Source organism: Gopherus flavomarginatus, chromosome 7 (assembly GCF_025201925.1).
Source record: "Gopherus flavomarginatus isolate rGopFla2 chromosome 7, rGopFla2.mat.asm, whole genome shotgun sequence".
Taxonomy (NCBI): Eukaryota; Metazoa; Chordata; order Testudines; family Testudinidae; genus Gopherus; species Gopherus flavomarginatus.
The window spans coordinates 114,436,724-114,462,924 of record NC_066623.1 but is presented as its reverse complement, the minus strand read 5'-3'; the positions used below and the strand labels follow the sequence as shown (position 1 = coordinate 114,462,924).

Below are 26,201 nucleotides of genomic sequence, written 5' to 3'. Positions count from 1 at the left end.
GAGAGAATCCCTCTCCCCCTCCAACGGCCACTCCATCATTCAGCCCCTATTGAAACCAGGGTGCGCTCAGGGAGGAGGTTCCATGCAGAGACACTGCCCTGTTTAACCAGAGCTATGGAGGCAGCACCCAGTTGATTCCTACAGGCTGAGGCTCAGCCCTGAGCACTTGGCTTGCAAGTTCTTGGCCGGTGTCGCAGTCACAGGGCCATGGGGGTGAGGTTACGGAGAGACGTCAGGATTTGAGTGGGGTCAGGTGACACCTTGGCAGGGTTTCATGCCATCCGGATGATGCCACAATCCTGCCAGGGTTCCATTTATTTTGGGGAGCAGAGAGAAGGATTTCAGTGCCCACACACCATGTTTTCAAGCGTTCCACAAGCCACTGGGGGGGCTGAGCTTTTGTGAAAATCTAGCCAGGAGGGGCACCATGGTCACTGCTGAGTGGTGAGCACTTGGGAAGGTCCAGACCTGACTGTAGGCATGTCACGGAGTCACCGGGCGATACTCTGGAACTGCTCCCCACCAAGCCAGTCAGGACTTTGGGGAGCCTCCTCTCCCTCGGAGCAGACTTGTTCAGGGCAAGAAGCTCACACGGCTTCACCTCCTGGATCTCTCCTTGGAGCATTCAGCATCCTCTGCCCCTCCGTGCACTTCCCACAGCGAGCCCACCCCAGTGGGGTCCTGGGGAAGCCACAGGGTCCTGCACCCCCACTTTGCAGTCAGACGTGACTCTCAGCCAGCCAGTAAAACAGAGGTTTATTAGATGACAGGAAGAAGGTCTAACACAGAGCTTGTAGATACAGCGAACCGGACCCCTTGGCCGGGTCCATTATGGAGGGCAGTGAGCCAGACCCCCCACGTCTGCACTTCACTCCTCGTCCCCAGCCAGCTCCCGACTAGCCACCCCCTCCAGCCCCTCCTCTCTGCTCAGCCCCTTTCCCGGGCCAGGAGGTCACCTGATCTCTTTGTCTCCAACACCTTCAGCTGGCACCTTTGCAGAGGGGGGGCCCAGGCCATCAGTTGCTAGGAGACAGTGCCAGGCATTTGGGTGCACTGGCCCTTTGCTCTGCCAGATACTTAAGAACTGTCATGGGGACACTGAGGCACCAACACAGTATTCAGAGAAAACATTAAGAACATTCCCAGTTTGTCACAAGGCACTGAGCCTTTGGGAATCTGGCCCCGCAGATCAGGTGCTGGGAGATCCTTTAACTGGAGTACAGAGCGGGTGATGTTGACAGGGCCTTGTCAAGTTAAAAATCATGGGCCAGTCACTCAGCTGATGTACTGTAGCTCCTTTAAAGGATATTGGTGTTGTGCCAATTGACACCAACTGAGGATCTGGCCCTAGGTGGTTTTTAAAAAACCCTAATTTTTCTGTTTAGGTTTTAAATGACACCTCCATGTATTTAAACTGACATTAAAAAAAATTCAATTCACTTTCCTCCACCACCACTTTCATCCTCCTTTTTGCATTTCTCCCAGCTTGAGCAATGCAAACTGAGTGGCCCATTTTGTTTTAGGTTCTGACAAATTTCATTTTCAGGTGCTTCTGCCCCAGGGCTGAGGTGTTTGTGTTGCAAATCCTGCTGCCGGGGCCATTAATTTGCTTTAAAAATAAATTGTTTCCATTGGAACTTTTTTAAAAGGGAATATTTCAAGTTTATATTTAAAGTTTCTTTTTACAAAATCTAATTTGGGAGCCAAATGCGAGCTGGCAGAGTCTCTTTCCAGCCAAAGCCCTGATGAGAATGATTTTATGGAATGGTTTCATAGGAGAAGAATAACAGGTATGTGGCAATCAGCAGTTGTCAGCCGCATCCTCGCCCATCTTAAATATCTTCTCATTGAAGTTTTATATTAAGCAATAAACACAAACGATCTTAACTGCCTGAGTACAAGGAACTTCTTCCATCGATGTGATTATTTATAATTATTTGCACAATGGTTGTGCCCCAGGGCTCCAGACCATTGCACTAAGCACTAATGATCTCAGACTTTGCCGTGACCAGCGTTCTTCACGACCATCTCTGTTTAACCTACTTTTGGGGGTACTTCATGATCTCACTTGAATACACTTTCCTGAGAGTCAGTTGATGTTTGCAAAGCATTTAAAGATTTTTAGACAGCAGCATGGACTAGTGTTGAGAGCAGAACACTTTGTCTTACAATAGAAGCCAACCAAGGTCAGGGTTCCATTGTGCTATCCATTGTTTGTGTATAATGAGAGACATCCCTGTCCCAAAGAGCTGACACCCTAAATAGACAGAGAAAGGAACATTGTCCCCATTTTACAGATGGAGGACTGAGGGAGACAGAGATTAGATGATTTGCCCAAGGTCACACAGAAAGAGATGAGAACTGAACACCCCCCCACCAAGTCCTAGCCTGGTACCTTAGCCCAAGCCCAGCCTTCTTAAGCTTGTTGATTCTATTTAATGATCAATCCATACCTGTTTTTAAGGCCCATAACCACACTGCCAGTCCATCCTCCTGAGCTGAAGCCAACGTGTTGAGGAAACAGTTCTCTCCATAAAGGTCCTTAGGTGGTGCGCTAAGAGTCAGCCACGGGTGGAGCCCTGCAGCTTCCACTCTGCTTCCCAAGGAAAGCCACCCACGATGTTCAGCCTGTGAACTTGACCCTCCTTCTCCTCTACCCCCCATTTCTGTCTGGAAACATGGTACCTGCTAGAGTTACAAGTTGCACCAGAAAAAGGGACTTGGGCTCAAACAAGTGAGCAAAAGCAAATCTCCCTCTATTTTGTCAGTTATTGGAAGGCTTGGAAGATTCGATTTTTATGGGTAAATGTCAGGAAACATTGGTTTCACCACACACACAAATATTTCCATTGGTAATAATTGAAATTTACAGCTAGGCAAAGTAAGACAAATGCTGCTTGAAATCTTATTAGAGTTTGATTGAAAGTTGTTTACTTTGTATATTTTGCCATATGATATTGACAATTTGTGCTTTAATGGAGATAAAGCTCTAACTTTTTGAATCTCAACATCTACTATGTTTAATAATTGTCTGACCTCCTCCCACATTATTTCCTGAAACTATGAAAATTTAAATCAATAAACATTAAAAAATGTATAAAAATAAACATTAATAGTATGCGGCCACACTGGGTCAGACTAATGGTCCATCTAGCCCAGTATCCCGTTTTCTGACAGTGGCCAATGCCAGGTGCCCCAGAGGGAATGAACAGAACAGGGAATCATCAGGTGACCCATCCCCTGTCGCCCATTCCCAGCTTCTGGCAGTCAATGGTCCCTGACCATCTTGAAATCCATGGAAGCTTGAGGGGATCAGCATTTCTGAAAATGATGCCACATTTATCTAGGTGCCTAACTATAGATGTGTCTAATTTTAGGGACTCAGGGTCTGAACAGTTGTCCTAAGCTCACTGTCCCCATGCTCATCTTCCATGGGCTGGAATCATAGGAACATAGGTCATAGGATTCAAAGGGGCCTCCTGGGTCATGGAATCCAACCTGCTATTGCAGGCAGCCTGGCCATAGCTTGCCCCTGCTCTCAGGTCAGCATGATGTGCCCTGGAAATGCTCTGTCAGAAACACATGCCAATCCACGTACACATTTTCATCCTGCCAGATTCCCAGAGCTGCGTCTTCTTCATTTCCATTGCACGAGCATGGTGGTCTCGGAGAATCAGGAGGTGTGCGGTGTCTGTTGGCAGCTGGAGGACAGCCACTCCCTGAGATGGCATCCCCAGTTTTTTGTACGGAGGGGGTTCCTTGGAAGGAAAACTGGCAACGGTCACTATACGTGACAGTGAATGTGGCGCTGGCTCTGGACCGACGCCCCTGGGACTGCAGGGAATGCAGTGCTGGATGTGGATAACCACCCCTTGGACTTCTGGGTAATAGAGCAGCGGCCCTGGAGATGTCAGGGAGTTGTTTAACATTAACTGGGGATTTTTCTCAGGAAGTCAGAGCCTGTTTTTAAAAGGCTCCAGCCCATCCATGCCTTGTCGCCTGTTTCTTTAAGCTTTGCTGAAAGGGAACGCTGCTCTTAACAGCTGGTGTGAAATAGTAAATGGAGGGGTAGAAATCACCGTAGCGCTGATATGGGTTCCCAGCAGCACATGGGTATCTGGCCGCCTGACTCCCATTAACACTAATATGAGTGACGCAGCTGAATGCCTTCACAATGATCTCAGGGCATAGGCCCCCCGATGGGGATTTAGCTCCAGCCATCTGAGTCAGTGACTTTCCATCCTGGAGTCTGGGACCATCACAACCCTACACACACACACACTCTCTGTACAGTACAAGTGCATATCCCCTAACAATGGATTAACATAGAAGCGTCCATGTAGCTGATCAAAATAAAAAGCCACAACAATGAAAAATTAGGGTCTCCCCCGAATCCCTGAGCATTAGTGGGGTGTCCCCGCCCCCTATATGCCCTTTCTCGCTCCTTCATACTTTTGTTGTGTAAAAGGGAAAGACGTTGTTTTGTTGTAATGAACTAGATAAACAATTCCCCAACTAGATTAAAACTAACTGTAACTTATAAAACCGGGTAGTAATTATGTTTTATTAGCTAGCAAAACACCATTTTTTTATTTCAAAGGAGAATTCTGTGTAAATCACCTTAATTAGAAGTGTCAGAGGAGCCTGTGAATATCATACTTAGTAACTAATTTCCTATGTACAGGTAATAATTTAAAACACATGGCTCACTCGCCGAGTGGAAATATGCTCGCCATGAAATAATGTGGGGAGTGTCGGGGTTATTACTATGTAAATGTGTGATCATTGCAGACCACTGCAGACTTGCTTAGTGATTAAAGAGAATTCCGAGGTCTCCAAAGATTGTGCTCTCCACAAGAGCCTAGAGCGAAAAACTTTAAAAGGCACCGAGAAGTGTTTGAACTTTAAAGGTCTTGATTTCCCTTTTACCATTTTTAATTCGTCTGCGGTGTTCATGGAATGGAAGGTTTCTCTTTGCTGATGGCCTTTCGATTCTCAGCCCATCGCTAGCTTCTCTTAACAGTTCACTGCCTGGAAGCACACAGCCTCCCGCAAAGGAGAGTGCTACTAAGCCCTGATGGTAGATTATTATTTAGAGGGGCAAAGGAATTGCTAGACTAAATCAGATCCAAGGTCCATCTGCTCCAGTGGCTGCCTCCAACAGAGGCCGGCGCAGGGTGCTTCAGAGGCGGGTACAAGAAACCCAGCAGCAGGCACATTTGCAACAATCTGTTCCAGAAAAAGTTTTTTCCTAAACCCCAAGAGCTGGAGATTGGCTTATGCCCAGAGGCATGAGAGTTTATGTCCGTTCCAAATCTCTCTCTCTCACTCCCTCCCTTTCTTTTTTCATTTTCATTTTTAATATTAAAATGACTGATGCAACAGGACTAAATTTGGCCCCAAACGCAGGGTTTTACTTTGAAAAATTACAAAAACTAGGAATAATAGAAACCTTTCCATGAAATTTAAACCCAAATCCAGTGAAAATGTTACACAAGCCCCCAGTTATCCCTAGGGTTTGATGTCGGATTTTCAGCTCCATGGATTTGAGCCAAACCCGGTGAAGTCCATGAAAGACTGTCCAGTGACTTCAGTGGCCTTTGGGTCAGCTGCGTTGAGGGCTGAGTAACTATCAGCTGCAGGCTGCTTTCCTTCGTGGACTGTCTACGAGAAGGGCGTGTGTGACACACTGAGCCAGTGGTTACAGAAACAACTTCTTAAAATAAAGATTTATTCCTCCTCCCACCCCCGTTCAGGAGTGTTTGCAACTCAAAGCCGTGGCCTTAGAGGAGGGGAACCAGCAAATGAAACTGGCTAGAAAAAGTGTGAAACTAACTAATCTTTCCTTGTGAAAGGTGGAAGGCTTTGGAAGAGCCAAACAAGGGTATCATTGGTGAAAAATAAATGAGATTCTCAGTGTTGCTTTTAAGTTGAATCATTTCAAGCACCATTAACAACAGAGGGAATGAAACTTGTTTTTTTTAAATATAATATTTTGCCTAAAAGGAGAAGAAGTTGCTTCACACCTGGCAGAATGATTTCAATAAAACAATAACATTGAAAAGCAGGAATCAATATGGTTGCATAATATCTGCGGTCAGATTCTGCTTGCACCAGATTGGAATGAATGAGCAGAGGAAAAAAGGGTGGAATCAACTTCACAACTCCTCTGTGAATCCTGCGTTGCTCCAAGGTGCCATATTCACAGCCCTGGAGACTAATGTCCCCTGCCTACCCCATGGGCAGGATGGGTACAGCACAGACAGTACCCCACACTGTCCTGCCTGTTTCCCCCCCACACTCCTTCCCTATTTCCCCCAACACATACAGAGTGTGCCTGTGGTAGGGAATACACACACCCTGGTTTTGCTAGAGACACTGGGTAAGCAATGTTCTGAGCTTCAGCCCCAGTGACTGGCTTGTGCAAATGGGAAATCTGCTGGGTGTGTCTGGGAAGGGACCCCCCTCCCCCCAGATTGTGGAGTGACAGCAGCGCCTGCAGTAGCTATCCTGTGGTTGCAAATCTGTCAGCTCCAGCCTTCCCCCTAAACCAGCCCTTTGACGACCCACAGAGCTGTGCTCCAGGACGTGCACGGGTTGCAAAACCATTGCGTGGGCTCCCCCTGCATTTCAACCCTGTGCCGCAAACCTGCATCTGTTCTGCACAGGGTGTGGGTAGAATATGTCCCAGTGGAGCTGGGTGGCCCAGGCCCTGTGCTGCTGAAATCTCCGCATGAGAGAACAGAGAGAAACAGCTTCCAGCATGTCCCCCTGTTCAGCCGGCTGGTGCCACTGCAATCAGAGCTGGCACGGACAGGCTGGGCTGTGAAAGTGGTTCTGGAAGGCAAAGCACCCCCATTACCAATGCTGCTATAATCAGGAATCCTAGAGAGGGATAGATGGGAGGCAGACGGTGACTGAGACATTCATCCATGTTCATGTCCATCAAAGAATCCAAGTAACTGCAGCTGTTTGGCTAAGAATCATGTTTTAAAAGTGCCTCACTGACTTCTGTGCATTGGGGATGGGAATGGAGAGGAAGCAAAGCCTTGATCTTTTGTGCTTTGGTGACCCAGTCATGACAAATAATTCCTTCTCTCGCCCCTTCTGAGGCCCACAGAGCACTGCAGGCGGGTGTGGTGGGGTTATGGAGGTTTGTAGCCTGAGGAGAAAACACCTTCCTCCATCCCTTCTCATTTCATAACACCCAGCCATCTGCCAAATCAAGGCAGATTAAAGCCGGCCAAATTCAATTTCTCCCCACTGCCACGGCAGCGCAGCATCTGGGGCTAAAGTGTCCCCGACAAAGCAAACATGACAGCCACATTGCTTTTGTGTCACATCTAGTACCATGTGGATCTTCTAAAAGTCTCATAAGAATGTATTGATGTCTCCCATATTGCTGTGATTGGGGAGAAAGGAGAGTGTGTGTGCGGGTCTGTGTGTGTGTCTGGATGCGTGTGTATATTAATGTTTCTGAAGTAGATCTGATTTGATATGTCTTGTTCTATTGTCAGCAGCTGTTTAGCGAGGCTTTTTAATACTTTCTGGCTGCCGATCACTCATCCTTAGCCTGGGATGCAGGCTTGCATACAAATTTTGTTATTAAACACAATTCTGTTCCCCCCCCCCCAACCTCCGCCTCCACCCACTAGCCTCCCCCCTCCACCCACCCATCCATCCATCCATCATCTCCCCAGGGCTATGGAGAGGTGGGAGCCAGCCGCCCCGCCACAATGTACTTACAAGTGCAGGCATCAGGTTGGCAACATATTTCAAGATCCTTTAGCCTGCTGCAGGTGCTTTGCATTGACAAATCGAATCATGGGGAAATAATTTATTTCCTAATGCTGTTTGCAGCGTGTTAGCAGGAGAATTTACATGAGAGAGATTACTTTAATAACCAAAAAATTGCAGTGCAGGCCTCCCCACCATGTCGGCTTTGATATATAATTGTTTCAAGTTTAACCTGTCTGGAGGGGGGAAGGCGTTATTAAATCTGCGGCAGCTCACGCCAGGGAGGGGCAGGCGGGGAGGAGGGCCCTGCCAGTGATCTCGTCCCCGCTGCTAAATGGGAAACAAGCGGAATTAACAAATGACTCCAGCCAGTGGTAGAACTGCCACCTCCTCAGCACTGGTTGGAAGAGGGGGAGTTTTCTTCATCGCCTTCTTTTTAGGGGTTAATCTCGCTCGCATCCTCTTGTTCCGCTCTCCCTCAAGCCTGTTCCCATGCAGCACTGAGCACCCTCCGTTCCTATCAGAAGGCACTTGGCATCTCGCAGGATCAGGCCCCTTGGCGCGGTCACAGGGAGAGGTGGGCAGCAGCAGCAGGAGGAGGGAACGGATTTCACTTTGCAAAATCTCATCAGCTGGAGTGGGGTTTTGCAAAGCCAGGACTGGCTCCACCCTAGGCCCCCCAAACCCTTCGAGTTCGGGACAGTTTGGTTAAATTGCCCCATCTCTGATCAGAACCAGGATCCCTGGCCCCTGGTATTTAAACTCCTTTATTTCCCCTGCACGATCTCTCCCCAATTCCCACCCCTGCCCCTTGCTGTCATGCAGTGGCCGGAACGCTCACTCTCTGCTTTTCTCTCTTGGCAGTAAGAACTCCATACTGAAGGATTCCATGGCACCTGGCACCCCCAAGGTAAGTGAGGAAAAGTGACACCTGTTGTCACGCTCTCTGATTCACACCTGCTCCCCCCTCACATACACTGTCACTCCCAGTCCCACGTGGTGAGGTTCACGCACCAGTCCCTGGGATAATGGGTGTCCCTGGAATGGGGTCGTCTGTTGTGACTCTCTCCCAGAGGTGAAAGGCTGTGTAGTTTCTGGGCTCATTTTCAAGCACCAGTCTAACCAGGGGAGGGAGGGAGGTGATGAGGGGAAGCTGCTCCTACTTGGCCAGCTGCCAGGAGGTTGCCTGCTGCTCCAGAGTGGCTAGCTCCCAGCACAGGTTGGGCCACTCCTCCTTGTGCCAAAGGGGCCATGCAGCCGAAGAGTGGGCAGGTCACCAGGACCTCAGGTTCTGTCTCATGACAGAAGAGTTGATTATGCTGCCAGAGCTCAAAGCACAAAGCCGTGCACTGGAGTTCGTGGAGTCCGAGCCGCATGCTGACTCTGTAAAGGTGGGAGTCAGAACATCCTGGGGAAATGAAACAGACCAGGAAGAAGAGCCACTGCCCCATGTTGAAATGGTACCGAGGTACTGTAGACCCCTTCCTCCTTCCCTCCCTTGGCAGTGACCTGCCACCCCCTCAGCCCAGCACAGAGTTCTGAGAGCCACATCTATCACCCACAAAAGGCAGCAACAGCATCTCTATTACTATTAATGCTCCAGTGACGGGGGTCCAACGAGTACCTAGACAGATAGCTACATCTCCAGGAAACCCTGCAGGAGCCCAATGAGCAGCACTATTCCCCTTTTAATTGGTTAGGAAACTGAGGCAAAGGGAAGTCAAGTGACTTGCCCAAGGTCACAGAGATTATAAGTGGCAGAGGCAGGGGCAGAACCGATGGCCAGGCTGCCAAGCTCCATCCACTAGGCAGCAGTGGCTCCATTGTGTAGTTGGACAATTCAGCAAGATTGGTACCCAGAGCTGAAAAGGTCTCAGCTGGGTTTTAGCCGTGCCCTGTTCAAGTTTTAAATACACTTGTTTCCATGTAATCCAGTAAGACAATCACATGGAACTGAGTGTCGGATCTCCTGGGCCCGACTTTGTCATTGACTAGCACTGTGACATTAAGGAGTCGTTTATCTTCTTTGCGCATCAGTTTACCCGTCACACACCCACACGAGATAGGGCTGGGAGAGCTGAAGTGCAGTTACCTTCCAGATCCTCCAACAATTTCCCAAGACCTCCAGGAAAAGAGATCGTAATACTACTTCATACTCTAATAGCACTTGGCATCTTCAAAATGCATTCCTCCAGTAGCACTTACTGACTCTCACAGGCTGGGTCACAGCCCATGTTTTACCCCTGGGGCAACTGATGGACAGGGAAGGTAAGTGACTTGCCTGAGGACAAAAGTAAGTCAGTGACACAGCCAGGACTGGAACTTGGGAGTTGCATCTCTTGGCTAAGGCAGGCCCTGAGATTTCTGATGTGAAAAACAAGCATTGAAAAATCTCCAAAGTGTGTTTGAAAATCAAGAATCTTTGAGGCTGTCTTTCGACATCACAAAGGAGCAGGAAAGGGAGCAGGTGAAATGAAAGCACCTGTGCTTTGCAGGGTCCCCTCTCACTGGTTGTCAGGTCTGAATGCTGATAACTCAGTGGTCCCCACTGCAGAGCCCAAGAGGGGGAGTGAGGGCTAGAGAGACAGATTAGCTGTTTGGAGGTAAATACACTGATCAGTGACAGACACTCGGCAGGGCTGGGCTTTTGAAGTTTCTACTGACAAAGAATCCCATTTGCCTTGAGAGAGGGGATTAAACTGAGACTGGAGAGTTGTTCTATGTAAAAGAGATCAGTCGCCTCCTGTCACCACATGGATCTTTTCCTTTGCCCCTCACGTCCAGGCCTAAGAACATTAACTTCAAGAAGCCTTGGGAGTGGGGGGAGAGAGGGTGAAATCTGGAAATCTTTCATTCCTCTCTCAGGAAGCCTGCAAGCTCCTTGGCCCTGGAGGAGTCATTATTTCTAGGTGGCTTTTGCTGGGAGACAAGTCTTGCGTGGGGTGGAAAGGCCAAGCACTCTCGGTTCATGTTAGCTTGGTATTAAAGGCCCCTTTGTAATGGTGCTGGAGTTGAGCAGGAGGCAGTTGTGGGATGAAGCTGCTCCGTCTCTTTGTGGCTGGCTGAGTTCTTGCTTTCCTGGCCTGGTGCACCCTGTCAGAACAGGTCGTGCCTGCTGCGGGAGTGCAGTCTGATACACCTGTGTTGTGGGGAATGAGGCCAGCGGGCTGGATCTAGCTGAGGAGCACTGTGCGATGTAACAGGATCACAGCCTGAGGGGGGGCGCAGTGCCAGGCCTTTTCCAGTGTCCGCTCTCAGGCGTGCGATGAGCCAACAGGGGATGGATTCAATGTTAGTCTGACTCACTTAGCAACTGCCGTGGGCTCCTACGCAGGGCTGGCACGGCAGTCCTGGGGCTGTTACAGCGATGGAGGGGCCAGGCCGGGGATGAGATGCTAAACCAGGGTCCCCTCTGCCAGTCTGTGCTGTGCACGTTTGATAACGTGTAGGAAATATAACCCCAGTGTCCTGGCTGCTGGTTGCCTTCTCCACAAGGCCGTATGCGCTAGTGGTGGGCATGCACTGGGTGTGCATTACTTACCCAGTCATTGGCACCAGACCTGCAGCTTTGGAAAGTGCTGTGGGATCTCTGAGTAGACTGTCGAGAACCAGAGTTGATGCTCTCCTGTTCTGAGGCGGGTGGGGCAGGGACCGGCCTGTCATGACAGGCAGGGGTGGGTTATTTTAACCCCAGACCGTCTCCAATAGTCTGTTGTTTATTCAGAACCTTTCTGTGTGCTTCCTTCTCACCCTGCACTCCCCCAGAATTGCCCCACTCCCCTGGCAAAGACCTCTCCTGGAAATAAAATCGCTGGTGTAAACACGTGTTTTTCATTCACTGGCTCCCTGCCCCTTAAGAGCTGTCACTCACCGCACTGGGTCAATTTTCATGGCAACATGTCAAAGAAAATCCAATCACTCAACATGGTATGTGATGAATCCAAGATTATTATATCGGATTCTTCTATTATTGGAGCTGGCAGAGACAGCGACGGCCGGGCTAGGACTCCAGGCAGCAGATTCACTCTCCCTCCCCACTGTTCAGCTGCAGCCAAGGGGCGATGTTGAGAACCAGATTGTTCTTCACAGCTCGGATTCCCTGCTTTCCTTCTGTGGGAGACCAGCACTCATCTATCAGCGAGCGCTGTCCTGTAGGTAGCCACCTGGACAAGCGATGGGGGTGGCACTTTTCCACCAAGCCTGTGACTGCTGCTCAGACTAGACCAGCAGGTGAGTGGGAGGTGGGCTTGACAGTAGCAGCTGCTGCTGCTTAGCCTCTGGCAGTGGCGGCTCCTTCAGCGGAGCCCCAAACAGCTGTTTCTGTTTCAGAGCAGATCTTCCCTGGCACATGCCTACAGGCTCCAAGCCTATGGGAACTCTTCAGTGTCCTGGTCTCCTCCCTTCTGCACCTGGCGCTGTTCCTGGTCCTGAACTGATGCCGTTTCGGCCCCTGCTGGCCTTGGTTCTGCTGCTCTCCCTCAAGCCCACCCTGCCTGTGATGTCCCTTGAGGTCTTGCTCCCAGAGCTCAGTGCTGGGGATGGAGCCACCTGCTGAGTCTACATGGGCCAGGAAAGGACTCGCTGATGCAAGTCTCCTCTGCAGGCAGATCTGAAGCTCCTGCCCCCTACATCTGCCCTGCATCTGAGGACGGATCTTCCTCAGGAGCAGGGGGCTTTGAGGAGTCCCCCAGCGCCCCACACCCTCACACCCTGGTGACACAGCAGCACACGGTCATAGGTTCTTACCAGGTTTCTCCTCCCAAGGAGCAGTTTTTCTGGGTGCACTGTCCGAGAAAAAGAGGACACCTTGGCTGGAGGAAAAGCCTTTAAACAGGGGATATTGTAGCGGTGATGGAACGGACCCATCGGACACAGAGGAAGGGAGGGAGGTGGCTCTCACTGGCTCTGTGTTAAAGGCCAGAATGTTTCATGGTGCTGCTCTGGCTCCACATGCTCTTAGCCCCAACCCTTTGCTACAGGCGACCGGTGGCCCTTTCCTCCCACTCGTCCTGGGGCAACACTGCCGGCCTCGGAGGAATCAGCCGACCCTCCTGACCACTGGGAGCACAGCACCCTTCACGGGGAGGAGTGAGCCTGGAGGGAAAGGTGGCACAGAGAAGGAGCAAGAGGAGGAAGGCCCTTCTATAGTCCCTGTGGGGACTAGCTTCTGTGGGGCTTGGCTTCTTAGCACCCGTCCCAATGGGGCCCCGATGTTTGACTGGACTTCCTAGTACTCCCCTAATAGAAATGATAGGCTAATAACAGGCAAATATACTCAGGGGCTGCTGGCGTGTGTGCTCCGTTAGCTGCTTCCTCGCCTGTGGCCCCCAGATTTGGTGCTGCCCTCTTTTCAAAGTGCTGCCTCGAGCAACGAGAAGGGAGACACTGAACCCCGAAGCCCACACATATGAGCTGTGGATGGGCTGCTCCTCAGCCAAGAATCGACAAGTCGCTCCTTTGGATCACAAATCGCCTGCAAAGAGATTACAAGTCTCTTGGTTTGTATTCCTGATTTTTCACATTTTCCCCCATTTGTAATTCTCCACTGAATCCTCTCTGTGACTAGTTCCTTCCTGGGGAAGGGCTCGTCCATGGGCAGTTTGCTCTGAGTATTTGATATCCCAAAATCAACCCTGTGTTGGTTAGTTTTTATTGGGCACATAAGTCACACAGTATTACTGCTGTTCCTTGTTTGGATGAGCGTAAGTCTGTGGACCAGGTTGCTGATGTGAATCCCGGTGAAAGAGCTGCTTCTTACACAATGCGTAATTTGCCTATGGAACTCCCTGCCACAGGATATCATGTAGGGCAAGAGCTTAATAGGATTCAAAAAGGGATTAGACATTTATATGGATAATGAGAACATCTGCAGGGACAGGTAAATAGAAGTGATCTCACCTTTCTGGATTCAGGGTATTAACCAGTGTCTAAATGATGAGGGCTGGGAAGAAACATTGCCTATGGGCACATCATTCCATGGTTGCTCTCTAGGGTTTTCGTGCACCTTCCTCTGGAGCAGCTGGTCCTGACCGCTGAAGGAGCCTGGGCTAAGCTGGGCTGATCTGCTCTGTGAGTTCACAATTTATTTCCCAGCAGCATTTTGTAATATTCACTTTAAAGTTACTCTTTACATTAATGTTCCAGCCTGTAAACTGGCTGTCGTTGCAACCTGGCGGCAAAAGAGAAGGACTAGAAGCAACTTCCATTTCTTATTCCAAAGAATGTTCGTGGCTGATTTGTTTAGGTCTGTGCCCAGCTTCAGTGAGGGCCCTGCCCAGAGCCCGGCTGCGCTGGGAACTCATCTACAGTGCCAGATTTCTTTGATTTCCCCCCACCTCCCATTTTTTTACAGCCTCCTAGAGCAGATTGAAAAAAGAATTACTGCACCTATTGGGAAATCTGACCGCTAAAGCCCTCCAAGGAAAAAGAGCTTTGAAGGCTGGCAAGATGTGAAACCTTAAACCTTGACAAAATCTCTGTTTTAAACCCTTCCCAGCTGCCTCCCTCTAAATGCAATGGCAAGCACAGCCAGTGACCTCCAGCATGCTCTAGTGGTAGGAACAAGAGACTGGGGGCAGGACTCCTGGGTTCTTAGTCCTAACTGTGCCGTGTCTCTGGGGAAAATCATTTAACAGAGCTGGGCCACATCTCCCCCAGCTGCAGCACTGGTTTATTAAGAACGCTTACAAGCAAAATCTGTCTGTCATGACTAAGCCCTGGCTACGGGGTGGGGGCTCTTGCACTGTCACTGTGTTAAACATTTCACTCCCAACTCCACCACACCGCCAAGGCACCTGCCTTGCCCCTCTGCTGAAGCCGGTCAGAATTTTTCCCCTTGGCTTTCCTGGCAGCCCGATCAGGCCTGTAAGAAAGTTTCTACATAGGATGAACATATTTCCTACAGTAAAAATGGGATGGCTGGGGCTCGCCAGAGCCCCCACCCCCACCTCAGCAGGGCTCGCCAGAGTCACACACACACACACACACACACACACACACACACACACACACCCTGGCAGGGCTCACCAGAGCCACACACACACACACCGTCAGGGCTTGCCAGAGCCACATATACACACACCCCGGTAGAGCTCGCCAGAGTCACACACGCACACCCCCACACTCCCACTCCATGGCAGGGCTCATCACACACCACACACACGGACACCACTGGAGAGCTTGCCAGAGCCACACACACACACACACACATACACACACCAGCAGGGCTCACCAGACACACACGCACACACACACACACCACTGCAGAGCTTGCCAGAGCCACACACACACACACAGAGACACCAGCAGGGCTCACCAGAGACACACACACACACACACACCCCTCTGCAGAGTTTGCCAGCGCCACACACACACACACCCCAGCAGGGCTTGCCCCACACACACACACACGCACACACACACACACACACACCCTGCAGAGCTTGCCAGAGCTACACACACACACCGGCAGGGCTCGCCAGAGACACACACTCACACACACCAGCAGGGCTCAGTAGACACACACACACACACACACTGGCAGGGCTCACCAGAGACACACACACACACACACCCCGGCAAGGCTCACCACACACACACACACGCACGCACGCACGCAGACCCCTGCAGAGCTTGCCAGAACCACACGCCCCTCCTGCCTGTGGGTGGGGCTGGGCCTGACATCCCCCAGCCTCCACACTGCAGCTGGGGCTGTCCCCCTGCAGACCCCGTCAGCTGGGGCTGGGCTGTGCCTGGGTTCCATTGCCAGCGCCTCGCCTTGCTGCCCATGCCCACACCCGACTGCTTTGGTAAGCTGGGCATTTGTTTTCTCTTGCCAACTGATCAGCTGGGAAGAGCAAACAGGACAAATGCCCATTTCTGTAAAAAAAGAAAAAAAGAAGAAGAATCGGGACAACCGGGACAGAGCTTAAAAACGGGACTGTCCCGGTCAAATGGGACGTATGGTCACCCTGCTTCTAGGACTAAATGCTCTGGCGTTCGTGGGCATCTTTGTGTCCAAGATCCTCCAGCACTAACATCCACGCCAGCCTGCGGGGGGGCGGGGGAGGAAATGGAGCCCAGGCCTGTATTAGTCGTTGCTTTTGGATTACAGTTCCCAAGTGATGACAGCTGTTAGCAACACTTCCACTGCTTCCCTACCACGGAGGGGAGGGCAGGAGACAGCAAACATGTCAAGCTATCACCTCCATGCTAAGTGATAAGTGCCTATTTAGACGGCAGAGCTAAGGCTGAATGCATCAAGCAGGAAACACTTTGTGCTAAACTAAAAAAAGGCCACAGAGATATAGAAAACGAAGGGCTGGGGTATTTGTTCTGCTGACAGCCACTGGGATAGATTGTTTAAGAAAATAGACTCCCTGTGTTTTCCTGGGGCTATCAGAAAGCAAGAGTCCAGCACTTAATAGTCTCAAATGGCTGGCCTTGAAAGGAAAGGGAATGTCAAAGGCATCCGCCAGCCTCTCCCTGCACTGACACCTGACCCGTCTGCGGCACAGGGAGCAGGTAGTTAAGGGAGGGGGAGGCGACGCTGGCAATTTCACTCCATTTCCTTGGTGCGGAGGGCTGCACCCTGGCAGGAACCAGCTCCTGCTCTCTCCCATACGTACGCCGCTCCCTCCCTCTCAAGGGGCCAAGAGTCACACGCCTGCCAACCGAAGCGCATAGACACACGCAGCAGGCCCCCAGAGCTCTGTTTGCACCTGCCGGCACCATGCACTGCTCACGTGCAGCTCTCCTTGTTGCACACACAGGTATACCCGTACACAGGAACACATATTTGTGTAAACACACATGCACAGTCACTCACACGTGTGCAGGTACACCCATTCTCCCACAGGTGGCATACACATGAACACCAGTCCTTTCACACCCAGAGCCACCCCTGGAAGAAGTCACCCCTCCTGGAACTCTGGGGATTCAGGTTTCATTTCCTCGAACAAGGGGCCTGGCCCTCTCATGTAATATGGCTGCTTGGCACAGCTCCCGCAGTGTGGCCGTAACGCTAGCCCAGGGAGATCCCTGCACGAGTGATCTGTTCAGGGCTGAAATAAGGGCTGTTACATGACACTCCCTTTCCCCTCCTCCCCACTGCTGGTGTAGCAGGGGTGTGACCGGAACACACTGATGACTGGCTACATTTTGGTCCCTCAGGCAGTGTAAATTAGAGCTCCCCTCGGGCTGCTCTAATTCGGCATGGGGGAGCTGCTGTGCCCAGCCTTGCAGTAGGATCGGGAGAGCATTGAGTTTTAAACACAGCGGCTTCTGTGCTGATGGGGTATCATTTTTAAGTAATTGAGAGCATGCATTTTTTAATTGAAACAAAGCTGCTGTCACCTTTCCAGTCACTGCCCCAGAGCTCTGCAGAATTGCACAATCCCTGGAGAGGTCAGGTCCACACACACAGAATATGAAATTAAGCCCTGGGCAGAGGGCCAGCACACGGTGAAGACACCCTCTGAGACTTACATGGTACCTAGGCCTTATGCTCAGCCCTCTGCCCAGGGATTGAATTCTACCTGATGAACACGAACAGATACAGCTGCCATCTCCGTGCATGCATACGTGTTCACGTATGCCCACGATCGCACCCATGAAGTCCCGCCTGCGCCCGCTCCCCCAAACACACTCAAACCCTCTTCCCACTCCGCACGGACAGCACATGAACTGGCTGTTGGGGGAGGCTAGACCCTGGCCCCTCCTCTTCTGCCCGAGGACCCTCCCCCACCCATTCCACCTCCCTCTCCTGACGGAGCCCAGAGCACCCCCACTGTGGCCACCCACCTCCCCGCCCCAGTGCCCCCAGCCCCAAAGCAGCCGGCAGCACAGCCCCCAGCCCCCCCAGCCCCTGAGCGCCAGCAGCGCAAGCACTGGCTCCAGACGCCCCGAGTCCCGGCCGCAGTCCGGCCAGCCGCAGCCTGGCCCACAGGGCAAGAGCGGGAACTGGAAGCAGACAGGAGAGGGCCTGGGGGTGGAGCAGGAGTGGGGCCACGCCGGGCTTTGGGAGAGGCCTGTGATACCCGCCACCCATGCACTCCGGCTCCTGGAAGTCAGTGTCCTGTGGAAGTGGGCAGCAGGAGGCAAAGCATTTGAGGGGAAGGCAGAAGAAGGTAAAAGATGGCTCCTGGGAGCCACGCCGGAGACATGGCTGCCCAGCCCGGCAGTAGGGAGGGAGGAGGGGGTGAGCACACGGCTTGGACAAGATTGATGTCCTCGTTGCCATTAAGAAAAAAATTAGCCGATGGCGGCTATCATATTAAAGGGTGAAGAAGCCGTGAATTATTTTCTTAAAGATCTTATCGCTTACAATGATAATTTTACCTTCCAAAAGGCCACTTTTAATGAGGCGAGCCAGGCAAAAAGTCATGATTTAATGCCAGATTTTTTTTTTCCAAACACATTTTATGGCTTTTTTGTCCATGTTTAAAAAGCGCCGGTGACCTTTTTTTATTTCGCTTGCCCCAGGTGTAATGCTGCGGCTGATCCTCTTCGGGTTGCTAACCTCTGCAGAGAGCGCCTTTACCCAGCGGAGAGATGATTTAAAGGGGAGGGAGACATATGAGGCTTGGCTAGTGTTCGCACAAGGCCCTTGCTGTGTCTTTCAACACCCAAAGGGGGGCTTGGCTTGCCTTGGGAAAGTGGGGGAGGAGCTTGCCCTGAGACCTGGGCCCAGGGAGACGAAGCCTGGTCAAACACGATCTGATCAGGCTCTGGATCTGAGTTACCGGCCAGTATCTGGGGGATGGGGGCAGGGCTGAGCTCTCCGGTACCCGTTTTCCTAGGAAGAAAAGGAACAATTCAGTGTGTAGGTCCATTGTCCATGCAGCAAGGAATCCTGCTGGGAAGGGCATGGGCATATATACCTTCCCTATCATATGGGAAGGGGAGCGGCTCCAGTCTCTACCACTGGCACAGAGTGCCTCAGAGGCAAGGAATCATTGTAGTCGGGGTGATGGGGGTGAAATGTAACGTGTTCCCGTCCCCGCTGGAAACATCCAACATCTCTGAGCCATGTCTGCATCGCCTTTGCCTGTTTCACATGTACAAACACACCATGGTCATGCGTGCCACAGAGCCAGAGAACTAAACCAGGCATATATGAGTCATGTGTGAGGGATTAGTTCAGGGATGAGGGGATTGAGCTGGATTTATGCCCTCCTAAAAAGACAGATTTCTCTCACAAATTATAGTCTCATCTGCACCATAGCGAAGGAATGCAGTTACAACACAGATCGGCCACTGACAGGATTGAAATACAGTTCATCCGTGTTACCAAAGCAGTGTGCCTGCCATGCAAAAGTGCGTGGCTGTAGTGCAAGTCGGGGAGATAGATGAAATGTGGCGTGACCCAGGTGGCACTGCAAGACAGAACCATGTTGATCTCAGTTATAGCCAGGTGCCCCCCAGCATGATAGTTCCTGCGCTGTAAAACGCAGGCATCGCTCAGGTGAGGCAGATAAAATAATGAATGGTTCTAGCAATAGCGGCAGGATTTCAGTAGCTACAGGAAAACACAGCTTGTGCAATTGGCTGCATACTGTGGGTACTTGGTGACTATCGCAAAAACTAAGTGTTTCTAGAGACAGCTCCAGGGGACAAGCTGCGATCTGGGTGGGTGGAGCTGGGAGTTTTCTAATGATTGTTAGCACCTTGTCAGCCCTCAGATGTGAAGTATCATTTTTTACTAGAGCCGTTTCCTACCATCTTGAATAGTGAAAAACTCACAAGGAATTCGTGTGAGATTATAGCCACATCTAAACCAGGCAACAGGTCTCTTCCAGCTCTTGATCTGAGCTAGAACCAAACCCATAAGGATGGACCCAAGGATTTGATTCCTTAGCATCCCCTGCCCCGATCCCTGACATTCAAAGGGCCCTGGATTCAGCATTCTGGATTGGGCCTTTCTCTCTGTTACTGATCTCCTAGTGAATTAGGATCGCATCCACTGCCCTCAGAGTCACTGCCATGAACCTGACCCATTGTCTCTGGGCCGCTCGGTGGATCCAGTGATTCTGGTACCTCCAGCCTGGGTGCTGACAGGCTTTTAATATGAGGAGATTCAACTTCAGAGTTTCGGTTGTTTTCTCCATGGAAAGCCCGAACCAGAATTTGCATCACAGTCCAGTGGTTTGGCCCAAGACATGGAGGACAAGCAATTGCTTCATCTTCCCTATATGGCTGTCTTGAGTCATCCTGAGGCTGGTCGTTCTGCACTGAAACTCCCAGAGGGCAGATGACGGGGATGTCCAAGGGCTGGGGAGAGAGAGCACAAAGGAGCTTTTTCCCCCATGGAGCAGCCACAGTCCTGCCCCCTGAGCATAAAATCTAGGGCAGCGTTAGCACCACTAGGCATTGCAAGGGGGGGATCAAGGTTACAATTCCCCTCCATACTAGCTGGGCTAGAGGGGCAGGCATGAGCTCTGCCTGCAGAGGGCGGATGCCCCTGGGGACTGGTGCCATGACAGTGCCCCCCCCCCCCCCAAATGCCAGGAGACAGTCCTGAAATGACTGATTAGGAAAGAGAGGCCAAAACTGGGATGTCAGCGAGGTCGGCCTAATGCAGAAATAAGGTTGGCCTCAGACCACGCGGGTTCCTAATCCTCAGGCCCTGCGCCTGCTTTCCCCTGTTTGCAGCGGTGACAGTCCTGCCTACGTGGCCGGGAAGGCAAAGTGTTCGCCGTCTCGGGGAAATGAGAAAACCAAATGAAGTCAAGTTTGCTACCAGCAAAGAGGAAGTGTGACTTGGCATCGCGAGCGCCGTGTTTAACATGCCGGCGAGGGGTTTAGAATTGAAGTGCTTGCACACAATTTAAAAATAGACAGTTTATTAATCTAAACGGCAAGTGTATGTAGAAGAGGCCTCGAGATTGACATCTTTGGGATTAGTTTAGCCCTGCGTTTTTCCAGAGGTCATCGCCATGGTGCTCAGGAGGGCTGTGGAATAAATGGGGCCGGCGTGCTTCCCGCACGCTAAAAACTAATACATAACGTTTAATTTACTGTCTCCAGAGCTAGCCCGACCATTTTTCACATAATCATATTGGATTAGAGCTACCGGCGGCTGTGGGTGGAGTGGGGGGCGGAAGGGATTGGTCTGCTGAGGCGGGGGGGGGGCACGATGTATTTTTCTCGCCTGGAAGAGGACGTGTTTAACACCCCCAGCACCAGGACGGTCATTTTATTTCAGGAGGGACGGGGTGTTCCACTGCAACGGGAGGCTCCCTTGCTTCCAAATCGCTGGGCTGACTGGGACTCGGAGCTCTCAGTGGCAGGCCAAGAGCCCAGCCCTTCATTTTAAAGCGCCATGTGCAGTCTCAGGCCTTTCAAATTCCTCCTTGTCGCCTTTTGGGAGGCGGAGGAGGGGTGGGATTCCTTTTTTTTCTGACAGGAACTCAGTGTTTTTCAACAGAATTCCCTCTCCAGCTCCTGAGAAATATTAAAGAGCTGCTGCAGAAATAATTAACCTCGGCACTAAGGAGGAGATCGGGAAATCCGGCCTTATACAGCTACGTTAGCAGTCCAGGACAAGGCAATGCATTGTGACAAACACAGCAGGAGGCAGGAGCCTAGAGACCCTCCATATGCCAAGCCTGCCCCGCTTTCCCCAGTCACAGGCTCACCTGAAATGAACAAACGTCCCTCATTCAAGGCAGCCATATCCACGCAGACTCCCAGTGGAATTAAGGTTATATCAGGGCTTTCCAGTAAATCCTGCTTGGGTCAGGGTGATTCCCTGCTCCTTGATGAACAAGGGGTTAACTCCAGCTCAGCTTCCCTCTCCCCTGGCAAGGGCAGAATCCTCATAGGTTGACCACTCAGGCTATGTCTACACTACACGCAGGCTCTGACTCAGGTTTGAGCCCAAGCCCCCCTTCCACCCACACCCAAATCAGTCTGACTCGGGTCAGCGAGCACCCAGGACCCAGGTCCTAAAAGACCCTTGTAAGAAGCCAGTCCAAGCCCTGTCATTTTTCAGTGTGAACGCAGCTCAAATCAGAAGTTCTGCATCGTGCAGGGTGGACGCATTAGCATGGCTGTGAGAACTGGATCCAGCAGTTATAAACCCAATTGATAAAGCAGTGAGGACGCTCAGACATGGGCTTAGAAACACTGAGTCCACAAGCCCAGGTCCCCCAGACTCAGGCTTATAATGCAGCGTAGACATGCCCCAAACGAGATCAGGGCCCCATGGGGCCCTTGAGATCACATCTTGCCAACTGGCCATCTTTTTCTGCTGAGTCATTTTACATACTGGTTCCAGCTGCTCATAACTTTCCGAAAAAGTCACATTTGGGGTTCAATTTTTTCCATGTTTAATGTCAGCCCAAAAGCAAATGTTTCAGGAAAGTTCTCCCTCTAAGGAATTGTGTCTTTTAACAGTTGGCCTGGACATTTCAGATGATATCCTTCTATCCCTTTGCAGACTTCCCTGCCTCTGAGCAATCATTTCTTATTGTTGCATCCTACTGGATGTTCCTCAGACACAAACACTTGGCGAGCTGGATTTTCAGGGGATATTTTTCAAGATTGCTTGCTTTACTATGTCTCTTATGCAGAAGTTCAGGCTGGTTCTACACTAGAAATGCTACAGCGGAACCGCTGCGGCTGCACTAATGCAGGTCTGTAGTGGAGACACTTACTACAGCGACAGAAGGGGTTCTCCCACAACTGTAGTAAATCCACCACCCCGAGAGGCAGTAGCTATGTTGACAGAAGAATTCTTCCATCAACCTAGCACTGTCTACGCCGGGGCTTACTTCAACTAACCTTCGTCTCTCAAAGGGACAATTTTTTCACACCCCTGAGCACCATAGTTGGGTCAGCGTAACTTTCTAGTGTTGACCAACCCTTAGCTAATGTGTATTTTTCATAGACTTTCCCCTCAAACTCTCCTACTACTAAAGTTAAATTATTACTGGATGTAAGTCCCGTCAGCCTAGTCTTGTGATTTCCCATAAGCGTTGGGTGCACTGAATTTATACTTCCCCACTGTTGATTTGAAGGCTGTCAATATATTTCTTAAGTCACAATAAAAATAATTTTCTGATTTTTTCCATATCCTTGTGCAAAAAATCTGTGTTTTTCCAGATGCTATGTATTAAAATGTATTCAAAAGTAATAGTAAATTACAATGTAATGTGTATTAATGAAGCATCTTTGTTAGTGATATGTCATTATTGAGATATTTAGTGTAATTTAAGTGTACGCTAACACACAATGCTTTTTATTGTTGCAGTGCACTGTTATGCTTTCATCTGTAGTATCCTGTTTGAGGATGTTTTCTGGTGTGGGTTTTGGGTTTCATGCATTCTATGTCTCTTCAGTGCTACAAAATGCTACAACCATGTTTTTTACAACTTTAGATAAACTACCTGATCATCTATTCTGACCCTAAAATTAAAGACTTTCTCCCAGTGCACTAGGGGGCAGAGTTAAGGTTGCACTTGCTGACTTAACTCTCACATTTGACCGTGTCCATTGTACAACCTTCACGTTACATGAATGCATGTGGATGTGTTTTCTGTGTAAATAGGTCATCAGATAGGGAGGCTATGAGACAGGACCCCAGGTTAGGATGGTGCATATAATGCTAGGCTATCCTTTTCCCTTTGCAGACCCCTTTCCTCTCCTCCCACACAGTGCCTTGCTGTGCCGCTTACATCTTCGCACACTCACTCGGAGGTAGTGGGAAAGCAATGGGGCCATTGCTGCCCCTGCTGGAGAGCTCGAGCATTACCTCTGCAGCACTGCCAGCCCCATGCCCGTCACACATGGAAGGCCCTGAACACTGGAATCAGCGCAGTTCCATGAGAAGTAGGGTGTGGAGAGGTCAGGCAAGGGGTCATAGGGCCCTGCTCCACAGCAGCCTCTGCAGCAGGCCCACAAAGAGGGGATTTGAGGGCAGTATGGGTGAAGGTCTCAGCGTAACATCCGGGTCTGCAATGACATTGTCCTACGTGTAGGGTCTGCATGCAGGTCATGCATGCCCTGAAGCTGCAGTGATGGTCACAGAAGGGCTGCGAGGATGTTCTGCTCCTTGGCCCCAGGGCGGGGAGGAGGATCCCAGTCCTCCCCAGGGCAGAGTTGCTCCTGTGTGAACGGGCTGTGTATAGGGACTGGGATTCAGCAGTTGCTGCTCTCTCAGACCCAGCCCTTCCGTGAGGCGGGATGGCATGTGCTCTCCCACATCTGAGAGGCCAAACCACCATGCTGTCAGCAGGTGCTAACATGCCCCCTCTGGGCCTGTCACAGTATTTATTGGCCAGAGACAATACATTCCTGCTGGGGATGGGAAAGACCTTGACACTGCCTGTGATGTATCATTGCTCTGCCTTGCTCACAGTGTAAATTTCTCCTTTCCTCTCTTTCTCTTGCAGTCAATTTTGTTGTCAGCCTCAATCAAGCGGGAAGGAGACTCTCGGACAGCATCGCCTCACTCCTCAGATGATATCCATCACTCAGACAGATACCAGGTGAGAGAGCAGCCAGGAAACAGCCAGGCAGCGCAATCCCTTGGTCTTAGCACAGAACTAGGAGCCAGAAACTCCTAAGAGCTACTCCCAGGTCCCTCTGTGACCTTGCCCTAGTTCCTTAACCTCCCTGCCCCTGTTTCTCTGTGTGTATAATGGGGGTATTAATACTTCCCTCCCTCACTGAAGAGCTGTGAGGCATAACACATTACGGTGCATTGCACTTTGAGATCCTTCCATAGAAAGGGTGGTAGACATGCATATTATTAGAAAAAGTAAGTCATCTAAGAAATATTATTTATTATTATTAGCAAAGAGCCAGGCCTCCCGGATGTCCCCAAAGCATGATTACACCCCATAGAATTGTCTGGGACTTCTGGCTGCATTGCATCATGGTGCGTGAGCATACAGCTCAGAATGCAACAGAACACAACCCTACGGGGTCAGTGCAATACAGTGCAAGTTAAGAGACACATTGTACCCCCGGTTGTGTGTTTCATTGATGTGGACTGAGGGTAATTTGTGGCCTCTCTGCCTAATATATAGCCAGGCCTGAATCAGGCACATATGACAAATGTATAGCCATATACTCATGGTAGAGTCAAGGAAAATGTTTCCTTTTGCCTCCCTGATTTACAATTTCCCTGCAAAATGACACTGATCAAAGGCTCAAGAGAGGTAACATTCAGCCATGTATCAATGGCCTGTTTAAGATCCAGTAACTCACACCTCGTCAGGGCTCTAGGAATGGGAGTTCTACCTCATTAGGAAGCGGAGAAGTCCAGCACCCTGATGAGATAAATAGCACCTGCTTCTCGCTGTGGAAGGTCCAGAGGAATCTGACTTTAACATTACCGTGTTGCATGAGAAAAATCTAGCTTAGCTCATTTGTAGTGGTTTCTAAAATCATATTTGTCATATCTTCCCTCTTCCTCTGAGCCCTATATGGTTGGGCTCACCACTTGCAAGGATCCTGTATGTGAAGAGATACAAAAATTAGTTCCAATAACATTTTTTTAAACTTTCTAAATCATTTTAAAGAGATTTCTCTGTGAGAGCCGGAACTTGGCACACACAGAACACATGCCAGCATGGAATGGTGCGAATGGCTCAGTGACACTGGTCCGACCTGCAGAACTCACCTCTGGCTTCTGAGCCATAAGATAGTTATTTCTTGAGCATCCAGAAAAGTCCTTGTGCACGTCACAGACATGCAAGGACAGATGCCCTGCCTGCAGCAGTAGATGCCTTGGTTTGATATTATGCAACAAGTAAATGTCAAGGGTGATGGGGGCGGGCAGGAGAGAGGAAGGACAAGGGATGGTGACTTTACGATCGCGAGGTTACTCCTGCAAATGGATCCGCGTGGGCAGATCCCCGCTGAATGAAGCGTCATGCAGGAATCTGTTTCAGGATTAGGGCCCACAACATGCACGCATCATGACTGTGCAAATTATTATTATTTATCATTTAATATTCATTGGCTACCATTCTGCCCGTCACTTCTTGAAGGCCCATCTCAAACCCAGACCAACATACCCGGCATCCCTCCCAATGCAGTCATGTATTCCATATCTATTATCAAACGTGAGCCTGACGCCCCATCGCCCTGACTCACGTACACCAGTGCAAAGGGAGTGTCAGACAATTCCATTCTGATTTAGCAGAACTTTATACCCCCTTTGCTGGGTGAAAGCAACAGTGCATGGAGCCAGGCAGTCGAGAAGCAGGCCCTGGGTATAAACGAGAAATGGTTGACCAAAATATGCTGCCCTCTCTCCTGTCACAATACTTCTTTCTGTTAAAATAAATAGCGAACTTTCAAACAGAGCTTGGATGAAATTTTCTCAGTGGTTCTTTTTGTGCTATATAAACTTGGTCCTGGGGGAGGTGGAGCACCCTACGCTCTCAGCTTCTCAGAAGTTTTAGGCTGTATGAAATTTGTCAACATAATTTTTTATTCTCCCATCTGTCAGT

At 50.3% G+C, this 26,201-nt stretch overlaps 1 protein-coding gene across 3 annotated transcripts in view; it reads left to right on the top strand.

Annotated features, from left to right (window-relative positions):
* RNF220 (ring finger protein 220) overlaps positions 1 to 26,201 on the top strand; it is a 331,783-nt gene that overhangs the window by 225,657 nt on the left and 79,925 nt on the right. For all 3 annotated transcript variants that reach the window (XM_050961155.1, XM_050961156.1, XM_050961154.1), the window contains 2 exons: positions 8,602 to 8,647; positions 24,132 to 24,227. In XM_050961155.1, the coding sequence (XP_050817112.1) occupies positions 8,602 to 8,647; positions 24,132 to 24,227 (142 nt within the window). The remainder of the gene's footprint in view (positions 1 to 8,601; positions 8,648 to 24,131; positions 24,228 to 26,201) is intronic.